The sequence below is a fragment of the Sciurus vulgaris genome (genome assembly GCF_902686455.1).
Source record: "Sciurus vulgaris genome assembly, chromosome: 1".
Lineage (NCBI taxonomy): Eukaryota > Metazoa > Chordata > Mammalia > Rodentia > Sciuridae > Sciurus > Sciurus vulgaris.
Window position 1 is genome coordinate 19,086,104 of NC_136461.1, and position 12,243 is coordinate 19,098,346.

General features: G+C 49.6%; 1 protein-coding gene across 1 annotated transcript; it reads left to right on the forward strand.

The window, feature by feature from the left end:
* The first annotated feature begins 3,604 nt into the window (after positions 1 to 3,604).
* Positions 3,605 to 5,625, forward strand: SFN (stratifin). The gene has a single exon (XM_079115237.1). The coding sequence runs from the start codon at positions 4,444 to 4,446 to the stop codon at positions 5,188 to 5,190; it is 747 nt and encodes a 248-aa protein (XP_078971363.1). The 5' UTR covers positions 3,605 to 4,443; the 3' UTR covers positions 5,191 to 5,625.
* The last annotated feature ends 6,618 nt before the right edge of the window (positions 5,626 to 12,243 follow it).

The following is a 12,243-nucleotide window of genomic DNA, read 5'->3' on the forward strand; positions in this document are numbered from 1 at the left end:
CATTTGGCTGACCCTTACTTCCAGCTTTGTTCCAACCTGTCCCCAGTGCTCTGGAAACAGCAAAACCAGGAGGGAGGTGGGAAAAGTGGCCTACAGCCTCTGCTCTATCCCCCAGACTCATCACAATTCCAGAGACCTTGGAACTTTAGCTGACCTCTGAACTCTGAAAGGCCCCAGTCCAGACCAACACAGGAGTTAACTCCGGTCTGGAACTCACACCCCCTGAACTGAGCCCAGCCCAGTGAAACAGTCTCATGGAACCTTCCTCTCCCCAGCTGCTATCCCACATGGAGAGAGACACAGGCATGCACACCGTACCAACAGCCGAAAACTACTAAACCAGGCACAGTCTCGTAATCCCAGCAACTCACAGGAGGATCACAGGTCTGCCTCAGCAGCAACTTAGTGAGGCCCTATCTCAAAATAAAAAGTAAAATAAGGGCTGGAGGTGTAGGTTGGTGGCAAAGCACTCCTGGGTTCAATCCCAAGTACCAAATTAAATTACAAACTAATTACTGCTGTCATTTAGCAAGGGCTTGCCAAGTGCCAGGTCCCATTTTCTCACCGTAACCCAAGAAGATGTCGGCCTTTGTTCTGTTTGTCTTTAGTACTAAGGATTGAACCCTGGGATGCTTTACCACTGAGCTACATCCCCAGCCCTTATTTGACTTCATTTTGAGACAGAGACTCATTAAGTTGCTGAGGCTGGCCTTGAACTTTTCGATCTACCTGCCTCAGCCTTCCAAGTAGTTAGGATTATAGTTGCGTACCACCAGCGCCCAGCTGATTTCAGCCTTTTTACAGGTGAGGGAACTGAGACTCCAGGAAGGTGCAGGAGCTGCTTAAGGTCACCCAGCTGGCAAAGCACCAAATCCAGGTTTGGAACCTGGTCTCTGCCCCAAATGCTAACCCTTCTGCATACCCCAGGAATAGATGGGGTCTTGGAGAAGCCCTAAACTCTACTGGGGTTTGGAGCTGGTATGGGCCACCTCCTTGTACTAATGGGAAAGTTGAAGCCTAGGGGCAGGAAGGGACCTGTCCAAGGCCTTATAACAGAGCTGGAATGTAGTCCAACACCCTGACCTCATTCCATTCTCTTTCCATAAATTCCGCATTATCTCTAGACCAGACAGGAGATGTGGGGTACTTTGAGCCACAGTACCTTGAAGAGAAAAAGACTCATGACGGCTGAATCACTTAAAAGCAATCTAGGATCCATTCCTAAAGGCAACTAGTAGAGAGAGCCCTTACCTACATAACTGGACTCTTATTCACAACTAACCAGGAAAAGGTGTTAGAGCCTTCTCTGGTCACCTGTTTAATTTGATTATTGTAAAGACTGAGAAATTTACTTTGAAGTTCTTTCTGGAAGCTAACTAGAATCCCTCTAGTTGCAAACAGAAAACTCCATCTCTGTTCTCAGAGAAGGTAGATAGCAACTGGCTGCTGCTTTCTCAGTAGCACGGCTCTTCAAAGCCTGTTCCTACCAGCGAAGAAAGGACTGGTGAATATGGACCTGGGCCTTGAGTATACTGGTAGGATGGGATGCTCCAGAAGGGTGGGACGGTGGCAGGCAGGATGAGGAGAGCCCACTTGGGCTGCAGCCCCAGCTCCTGTCCTGCTGACTTCAGGCAGCTGATGTAGAGCTTTTGTGCCTGCTAGGTAGGGCCTGCTGCCTCCTGCCCGCCTGGGCTCCTTGGACTTGGGAAATGGAAGCTGGAGGCAAAGGGAGGTAACAGACAGGAACCTGAGTCAGGATCGACAGGCCAGAGCTGGCAGGAGGTGTCAGGCAGCCTGACTCCCAGATTCATCCCTGAGCCTCAACAGAGGAGAAGGGGGATGAGAGGGCTTCCTGTTGTCTGCTTGGGTGTACTGAGGGCATGGAACCTGTGCTATGACCACCAGGCCCCCTGGCTGAAGCATGGGAAGGGAATGCTTCCTCCTTGGATTTAGAAGAAACTCTGAAATTCCTAGGCCTGCCAGGCTCCCACTGTGCCTGGGATCCCCAGGTTTCCCCCAGAACTTGGGGAAGCCCAGGCTGGATGATAGTGCCAAAAGAAGGTCCTTAAGGGCCCAGGGCATGCTGAGACCAGAGGAGTGTCCTAGATGGATAGGAAGGAGGCAGTGCTGAGGGCCTCACCATGCATGGATCTGGAAAGGAAAGGCTCTGGGGAAAACTGCCCCCCGCACTCCCGCTTTGGACACCCACCTGGACAGGATCTGGTCTTCAACTAAGGGACCGATTTGGGGCCCTTCCTCATTTCATAGACCTTGGCTCTTGGTAGTGCTTGTGTGTATATGTTTGTAATAATAAAGTTGGCTGGCTTTTCACATAGTAATAGTTACCATCCACTCTACTAAGTGCTTTTCATTAACTAATTTAATCCTTACTAGCCTCATTTTACACCTGCGGGAACTGAAACTCAGAGGTTGTCATTTGGCCAAGGTAACCATGACTTGTGAGAATTTAACTCGGGCAGTTGATTCTAAAGATACTAGTTTCCTCTGTCTCATGGAAAACAGGACATATTAATACTTTGGAGATAATAAAAAATCAAAAGTCTGGGAGTCTGCCTGCTTAAAGACATTCTTTGTAAGTTGTATTCTAATGTAATTCCTTTCTATCATTTTCTGTCCAGAGCTGTGATTAGAGCAAAAGCCTTCCGGGTGTCAGGCCTAAATCCCTTCTGCTTTCTTGTAAACCCTATAACATTAGCCCACATAAGTCCCTACTTTTTCTTGTGGCAAAGAGGCAGATCTCAGCTCAATTCTCAGAATTCTGGCCTCCAGGTGGGCAAAGTGAGTGCTCAGACACTCAGAGAAGCTGGGGAGACACAGGCCTGTGAAGTGACCCTGGCTCAAGGATCAAACTAGCTGGATCCGAGAGGGGAGTTTTCACCTCGGAGCACCTCTGAGCTTGGGTAGGGCGGGGCGAAGAAGAAGCCGGCAGCCACTCTCATGGGATCACTGCCACACTCTTAGTTGATTCTTGGTGAAACCTGAAGACAAGGCCCCGACTTGCAATGACAGAAGTTGGCAAAGAGGAGTCTCCATCTCCAAGGCCTCTCTGCCTTTCTCAAGGGGTCAGGGTAGGGCTATGGTCAAGAGAAGGGACAGGGAAACTTCTGAAGATAAGCTGTTGGGGCGACATCACTCAGCTAGAACTGCGCCCCATAAAACAAAATGATATGTGTCATGCCATCTCCTTTCTCCTCAGCGCTGTCTCATCCCCAGGTTGCTGGCGTCCCCCCGGGGGACCAACTGGACTGAGCACCCCAGTGGCCTGCTTCCCAGCCTCTGACCGAAGGCAGTCTGAGTCAGGCAGGAAAGTGGGACAGCCAACCAGCGGGCCCCCCACCCTGGGTGAGCCTGGCTGATACATGATAGTAGGCAGCTCCAAGGGGGCAGGTGACCTGGCGTGGAGAGCCAGAGGGTAAGTCCTCAGACAAGTGGCAACAGGCCACCAACTTGAAAGGGAAAAAATTGTGCTGTGATGGGGAAGGTGTTGAAGGAACCTACTGGGTGACTAATTACAAAGGCTGGGCCGGAGCGTCAGAGGCCACTTGTTAAACACTTCATTAAGTGGCAACCTGAAAGCTGCCACCTATGCATTCTGGGAGCTCAGAGGGGACCTTGAGAGAGAGTGAGGACCAGGGGATGGGATGATTTTCAGGTAGACTCAGGAAGAAGCCTGGATCTCACTTTCAGGTAGAGGCTGACACTCACAGGTCAGAGGCGTCAATGGGAGAAAAGTCAAAGCGAGAAGGGTGTGGGGGAAGCATCTTAGGGAGTTGGTAGCTTTGTGACCTTGAGCAAATTTCACCCCTCTCTGGCACTTAGTGTTCCCATCTCTGTGGGCCTGTGCACATAGACAGATACTATGGGAATGAAGTTAGATCGGGGATGTGAAAGTGCTGGGGAAACTATAATTCTATGGAAATGAGCTATCTAACCTGAATCAAGGAGGGAACCGCATCCTCCTGCTTCTGGCTCACGGGGCTCTTCCTAGAGTGAACTAGCAGGTAGCTGAGGCCATTCTTAGCCCTAGAAGGATGCTGGGAAGGAGGATCTGATTCGGGAATGCAGGCCACTTCCTAATGTGGGCACTCTTGCATTGCAACCCCGAACAGCAGGAGGCAGCCTGGAGCCCCCATAGGTGCTTGCCCAGGTGGGGCCCACACCTGCATTTCTCCTGCTGACTGTCCTGATGACTCACTCACACATCCCAGCCCTTTTACCTTTAAGGAAGAGCCGGAAAGGGTGTGGGGAGAAATGGAGAAGGAGGCAGGTCCTGCGCCCCAGTCCCGCCCCTGCTCCTCCCCACCCTACCCTGGGCTAGGCCACCCAGCCAAAAGGCAGACCGAGAGTCGGAGAGGCACAGAGTCCAGCATTGGTCCCAAGGCAGCCAGTTAACCCGCCGCCAGTCTGTCTGTCCCCAGAGCCATGGAGAGAGCCAGTCTGATCCAGAAGGCTAAGCTGGCAGAGCAGGCCGAACGCTATGAGGACATGGCAGCCTTCATGAAGGGCGCGGTGGAAAAGGGTGAGGAGCTCTCCTGCGAAGAGAGAAACCTGCTCTCTGTGGCCTACAAGAACGTGGTGGGCGGCCAGAGGGCTGCCTGGAGGGTCCTGTCCAGCATTGAGCAGAAGGGCACGGAGGAAGGCTCTGAAGAGAAGGGCCCTGAGGTTCGGGAGTACCGGGAGAAGGTGGAGACCGAGCTCCGGGGTGTGTGCGACACCGTACTGGGCCTGCTGGACTCCCACCTTATCAAGGAGGCCGGGGAGGCCGAGAGCCGGGTTTTCTACCTGAAGATGAAGGGTGACTACTACCGCTACCTGGCTGAGGTGGCCACTGGTGACGATAAAAAACGCATCATCGACTCTGCCCGGTCAGCCTACCAGGAGGCCATGGACATCAGCAAGAAGGAGATGCCGCCCACCAACCCCATCCGCCTGGGCCTGGCCCTGAACTTTTCCGTCTTCCACTATGAGATTGCCAACAGCCCCGAGGAAGCCATCACTCTGGCCAAGACCACTTTTGACGAAGCCATGGCTGACCTGCACACCCTCAGCGAGGACTCCTACAAAGACAGCACCCTCATCATGCAGCTGCTGCGAGACAACTTGACCCTCTGGACAGCCGACAACGCCGGGGAAGAGGGTGTGGAGGCTCCCGAGGAGCCCCAGAGCTGAGCCTGCCTGCCACCTACCTGCAGCCCTGCCCTCCAGTCCCCAGCCCTCCAAAAGGACCAGTATGGGGCGGGAGGCCCTGCCCTTCCAAACCCTTTCCAGTGCTCTGCCCCGACTCAGAAAGCCTTGGAGGGAGCAGTGGAGCGGAGCCCACCGTGGGCTGGGGATCCACTCTTCATGCAGCTGTCAGGTGCTTCTAACCGCTGGTGGTCCCCCCCACCCCTGCTCTCTGCACCCTTTTCCCTCCCGACTCTACCCCTGACTGGGCTACCCCACCCGCGCTGTCTCTTAGGAATTGAGGAGTGTCCCACCCACCCCTGGCTGAGAATGGACTGTGTGGCAGAGGCCAGAGATGAGAGGAGAGAGAGTGTGTGACTGTGTGTGATTTGGAGAGCGAGAGCGCGAGAGAGAGAGAGACAGAGAGAGAGAGAGAGAAAGCATGTCTGCTGGGTGTGACCCTGTTTCCTCTCAATAAAGTTCCTGTGACACTCCTCCTGTCTTTTCTAGTCATTGGCCATGGGCTGGGAGAAGGACTGATTTTGGCCTTCTGGTTTAGGGCATGACATCCATTGGGGCTGGCTCGCTGAACAGAGACGGGGGCCGGTGACTCTAGGTGAGAGGCGGGGGTCCAGCTCTCACCGGAGGGGCCCCGAACTGGTCTGGTCTGGGGAGTCAGGTGAGCGCTGCTGAGGCTCCTCTGCCCAGCTGAGAAGATGAAAGGGTGCTGCGGGGCAGGGGAAAGAGAAGCTCAGATCTAGAAGAACCGGGAACCAGTAAGGTCCCAGGTGCGAGGTGTGAGGACAGCGCTGCGCACCCCAGACTCGAAAGCAGGGAGCCGTCCCCTCAATGCACAGATCTGAGGCAGGGGTATGGTGCCATTAAAAACCTAGATCTAAGAAGGGAACGCACCCAGCATATGGAGCTGGGGATAAAAGAAAACGCGAGGGCTAGCTGGGTGGGAAGGTCCGCGGGGAGCCCGGCGGGCGGAACCCCCAGCCTCCTAGCCCCGCAGGCAGCAACACGCCGAGACCCGCTGCAACCGAGCTCCCGCCCTCCTATGCAGCCGTGGACTGGAGGCGGGGCCTGGGGCCGCTCCCACCCAATCACAGGAGGGAGCCGCCCAGGGTCCCGCCCCGGTACCCTCCTGGCCAATCAGGGAGTGAACCGCGGAGCACAAGCAGCTAGTGCTTCAGCCGCGGTTCCTGCTCGGCAGACGCTCGACGAGCTGACTGACCGAGCGGCTTCCCAACCTCCCTCCGAGCGCCGAAGGGCGGTACTTTCCCGGTTTCACTTAGACAAGTTGCTACCTGCCTGGACCAAGAGCTCGGCTTCCTCAGAGCAGCGGGATCCGGCGAGGCCGAGCGCAAAACCTAGTCCCCGCCCTTTGAGTCACCCGTTCACCCGGCGGTGCCTGGGCCAGGGCTAGGCAGCAGGATCGACTGGAACAAAGCCACCAAGACGCCCCACCACACTTCAGAGGCAGCTCTGTACCAGTCTCCTGGAAGCTTGTGGCCCTGACTGGCTTTGCCACCTTGGAAAAGCCATTATGCTTCCGTGGGCCTCAGTTTCCCTTCTGTATCATAAGAGGCTTGAACTAAAGGCTCTCCAACTGATAAAAGCGAAAATGTGGGGTTCTGGAGTGAGGTTGCCTGGGCTTGGTTCCCAGCGCACTTTGCCCAAGCCTCTTGACCTCGCTTGCCTTTGGGTCCTCTTTAGTAAAGGGTTGGGAGTGGTGATTAAAAAACAGTACTTTCGAAACTCTTAAAGTTGCTGTGAAGTTTGAGAAAAGAAATGTGTGTAAATAGCTCAGGATATGTGCTCAACAAATGTTAGCTATTAATCCTTCCAACATCAGTGAGTCTAGGCTTTCTGCAGCATTTCTGGGCCCAGAGCAGAATAATCAGCCAGGGCCAGCACTGAAGAGCAGCTTTAATCCAAAGTAGACTGATTGCTTGCTTGCTTGCTGGACCCCGCAGAAATACAGGCCTGGCAGGATGAGGGAACTCAGTCCAGCCTCATCAGGTTCCCCAGAGTCCAAATTTGACCACATTCATGGGACTCAAATCTAAAAGGCTCTTGTCACAGTCCCTAATTCTACAGGGGATGCTTTGGTACATTGATACCTTCTGGATTTCCTGTTATCTCCCCTCCTTTCCTGGTGGCGTATTGAATTTCAAGGTTCCAAACCTGACAGAGACTCTGTGCTAGGGCAGGTGACTCCCCTTAGCGCTGGAGGTGACCTGATTTCTCTGACCAGACAGGTCTGGTGACTGTCTCTTAATGGTGTAGGTCCTGGGAAAGGAACGTCTTTCTTCTTTTCTCTCAGCCTCTGACTTTTCATCTTGGCTCTGGCCACTCATGGTTGCACTATATATGTGGGAAGAAATGATGTCAGGCGTGGTTGTGCGCACCTGTAATCCCAGAAGCTCTGGTACCAAAAAGAAAGAAAGAAATGAGCTGTCCTAAGGTAGTGTGTGGCTGTTGAAGGATTTTTTTTTTTTTTTTTTCCAAAAACAGCAAAAGCAGATGCTGTGGATCACCCAGTCAGACACTTACTAGGGCTATCTACAATGGTGTCAGACCTCTTTGTCTGTGACATATTTAAACACCACCACCAAAACCTCAACCAAACCAAAAATAAGATTTACTACCTTCTTTTCCTGGTCTATATTTGACATTTTGAAAATTTCAAGTCACGTATAATGGCACATACCTGTAATCCCAGCTATTTAGGAGGCTGAAGCAAGAGGATCACAAGTTCAAGACTAGCCTCAGCAACTTAGGCCCTACGCAGCTTAGTGAGACCCTGTCTCAAAATTAAAAAAATAAAAAGTGCTGGAGATATAGCACCCCTGGGTTCAATTCCTGGTACCAACAAATAAATAAATAAATAAAAACTTCAGTCCCACTGCTAATAGGTGCAGAGTGTTTTTGGTTTGGTTTGATACTGGGGATTGATCCCAGGGGTGCTTAACACTAAGCCATATCCCCAGCCCTTTTTGTTTTATTTTTAAATTTTGAGACAAGATCTCATTAAGTTGCTTAGGGCCTCACTAAATTGCTGAGGCTGGTCTGGAACTTGTGATCCTACTGCCTCAAGTCTCCTGAGTTGCAAAGATTATAGGCATGCACCACTATGTCTGGCAATACAGGGTTTCTTTTGGGGTGATAAAATGTCCTAATTTTAAATACTGTGGATAGTTGCACAATTTTGTGAATTATGAACTGAGCTGAACACTGTAAAAGGGTGAAATTTATGGTATGTCAGTTATTTCTTAATTGAAAAATCTGTCTAGCGGCTAGAGGTATAGCTTGGGTAGAGTGTTGCCTACCACGTGCAAATCCTTGGGCTCAATCCCCAGCAGTAATTAAAAAAAAAAAATCTGTCTTAGAAGGTAAAACAGATAAAGATGCCACATTCCATTGGAAATTTCATGGTGGCCATTCATTCCTTTCACTTGATCATGTTTTTTTAAAAACTTTTCCAAATTTCAAAACCATGTTACATCAAAATTTGACTAGCCACCTTCCCTTTCCCATTAACATATAAACAGAGACTTGGATATGCTGTTTTACCAATACAATACATTATGATTATGATTATGATTATTACTTATTTATGTACTTATTTACCATACTGAAAATTGAACCCAGGGTCTCATGCATATGAGACAAGTGCCCTGCCATTGAGCTACACCCTCAGCCCTAACTCCTTACATTTATGTAGATGCATTTATTTAATTATAATTTCACATCTACCTGATTCTACCTCTGGGTTTGCAGCTGTCCTGGGTTTATTTCTCTCCTAGAGAGTTCCCTAAAAATGGTAAGTGTGTCCCATTATTCCTTTCTTCCCACAGTGACTCCAGCAAAATTTGTACACAGAAGACAGAGCTGGAATTTAAAACCCTCTTAAGGCCTGGAGCCAGGTAAGTGCCAGATCCTCTATTATGGAAAAAGAGATAGTGCTGATCCTAAGATGAGACAGGGCTGTCTAGACAGAACCAGGCTCACAAAGATTCAAGCAACCCCAGGCCCATCCTTTCTACACTGCCAGATTCCCTCCAGAAATTTGAGACCCAGGGCTTGTGAAATTGTTACTACCCAAGAATTTGAGAAGTAACAGGGAAAATATGCGATCTAAAATTCTCTAGCAAAGGTAGTATTTTTTCTCTCCTATATAGTTACTTCAGAGAAAGAAATTCAAACTGGCTCAGTAGATCCAAAGGCATAGTTGATGAATGCCAACACTGCCTTCTTAGAACTAGGCAGGTACTTCAGGTAAGGCCAAGTCACTGAGGTCAGGCAGGCCACTGTGGTTCCTTCCAGAAAAAGCAAGGTACTCCTCCCAACTGCCAACACACACACACACACACACACACACACACACACACACACACACACACACTATTCAAATATCCCTTGCTTTTTAGGAAAACATTTCAGATGTTTGCACCAAGATTGCTCTTTTGACCATCAAAAAGAGCTGCCCCTTTCCAGCTCTTTACTAGAGATCAGAGATAAGAGCAGCTAGCATCATTTATATGTGCCAAGCAGTTTATACCTTAATCTTCACAGCAATGTATATGACCATGTTTTCTTCCCAGAAACTGAGGCTCAGAGCAGCTAAATCACCTAATAATCAAGATCACAAAACGGTGTGCTGGGAGGTGGAGGGGGCTGACTTCAGCCTCATGATCTTTAAGCAACTACAGCTATTTTCAAACTGTTTAGAGAGCGCTCTAGAAGCTGTCATGGGGCAGAAGCACAGGTTGTCTGGGTTTCCTATTTTCACACAACTTTGGCTAAAATAGCCACACATATGTCTGTTTTGTATATTGGAGTTTCATGAGTTAAAAATAAGTTTGAAAAGAACCACATCATGCTGTGATACCCTGCTTCTGTTTTGGACTTTCTAAGAATCAAGAAAGCCTTTTCTTATACTACTCTCAGTCTAATTCCACTCCAGAGCTTGGCAGAAATTGTCTTAAATTATTTTGCAGTGTACCAGTTTTCTGGCTCTCTCACCAAGTTTAAGTTTCCTTGGCCTGCTTCCATTTCCTGTTCCTTTAAATGCTTCACCCTGTTCACAGGTCCCACTCATCTCCACATCCCTGCTTTGCATGGGGTAGAGAAGGAAGGTTTCTGCAGGGCAGGTTCCCCTCCCCTTAGGACCCCCCAGCCTCACCTACTCACTGAGTCAGGAGCCAGGAATGTCTGTGGGGGCAGCAAACAGGTATGTCACCCTGGGGGTGCCAGAAGATGATTCATTTCTCGTCTCCACCCAATCTTCTTACAGCTCTGGGAAATTTAACTCTTTGCCTAGAGATAAGGGAAATCATGGACTCTCAAAAGCACGGAGGCTTCCAATCTGAGTGGCATAGCATTTAAAAATCAGATTAGGGTATCCAATAAACATTTATTATAAGGGAAGAATGGAAAGATGGAAAGAAGAAAAGGAAAAGAGGGAGGGAGGCAGATAGGAAGAAGGCAGGCATATTTTCTCTTTTATCCTCCACAGTGAAGCTGAAATCTCCTTGTCTGACTACAGTGGGGACTGACTTTTAGCTAAAATAGATTATTTGACCTCAGGTGTGACTTACAAATTGGGGGAAATCTTTCTCACATCCTGATCTCCCTTCCTTGCTATTTCTGTGACTCCATAAAGCAGTGTGGAGGTGCCAGAATTAAAATACTGGAAGAATTTAGAGGTGACAATCTAGTGTAAAGAGAAGCACCATGAGATATTTCTTGAGAATTGATGTTTATTTGGGATTTTAAAATTTTATTTAAAAATTTTTTAAAGACATGGTCTGAGCTGGGTGTAGTGGCACATGACTATAACTCCTAATGACTTGGGAGGCTGAGGCAGGATTGCAAGTTTAATACCAGCCTCAGCAACTAAGCAAGGCCCTAAGCAACTTAGTGACACCCTGTCTCAAAAGATAAAAAGGGCTGGGGATGTGACTCAGTGGTAACATACCCTGGATTCAATCCCCAGTACTGGGGAAGAAGGGGGAAAGACAGGGACAGGGTTTGGCTGTGTTACCTGGACTGTCATTGAACTCAGGCTCAAACAATCCTTCTGCTTCAGCCTCCCAAGTAGTTGGGACTACAAGCTTGTGCCACCATGCCCAGCTCTTTTTGGGATGTTTTTTAAGGGGCCTCTTATTTCCCTCTTCCACAACTACTTCGGAGTTTTGGAATGAGGGTAGAACTAAACCTTGCTGTGTATTCTCATCAGAGCATTTTATCAGTACTTATCTTTTTTGACCTCAGAGGTGCCGAATGCCCAGCCCATCCAGAACCCTTAGTCTTAGCCAACCTGAACACTTGGGCCTCTGGAGCTGTCTGGAGCTAGTTCCCTGGCAGGAAATTAAGGGATACAACCGGTGGGAAGTGAGACACATGGCTTCCCTCATCCTGGGTAGGCATGAAGCCACAGGAGATGTATGCTAATCTGGGGTTCTCTTTTCTAAACAGGACAGGAAGAGGGAGTGGGCAGCCCAGCCCAGATCAGGCTGGGTAAGGGCTTAATAGCCAGGGGTAAGAGAAGAGAAAAAAGATAAAGGAGAGGAGGGAGTCAGTAGAGGACTTAACAGTGTTGGGTGAGTCTGAAGTCATGCCCTCTCCATCAGGGTTTTTTGTTTTTTTTTTTTTTTTTTTTTGGTGGCACTGGGGACTGAACTCAGGGGCCCTTTACCACTGAACTACATCCCAAACCCTTTTTATTTTTTTGGTACTGGGGATTGAACTCAGGGGTACCTAACCTCTGAGTCACATCCCCAGCCCTTTTTCATATTTTGAGACAAGGTCTTGCTAAGTTACTTATGGCCTGGTTAGGTTGCTGAGGCTGGCTTTGAAACCTGCAATCCTCCTGCCTCAACCTCCCAAGTAGCTGGGATTACAGGAATGCATCTGGCCCTTTTTATTTTGAGACAGCGTCTTGTAAATTGCCCAGGCTGGCCTCAAACTTGTGATCCTCCTGTTTCAGTCTCTCCAAGTAGCTAGGATTATAGGTGTGCACCACCCCACCTGGCTCCCTCTCAGGATTCT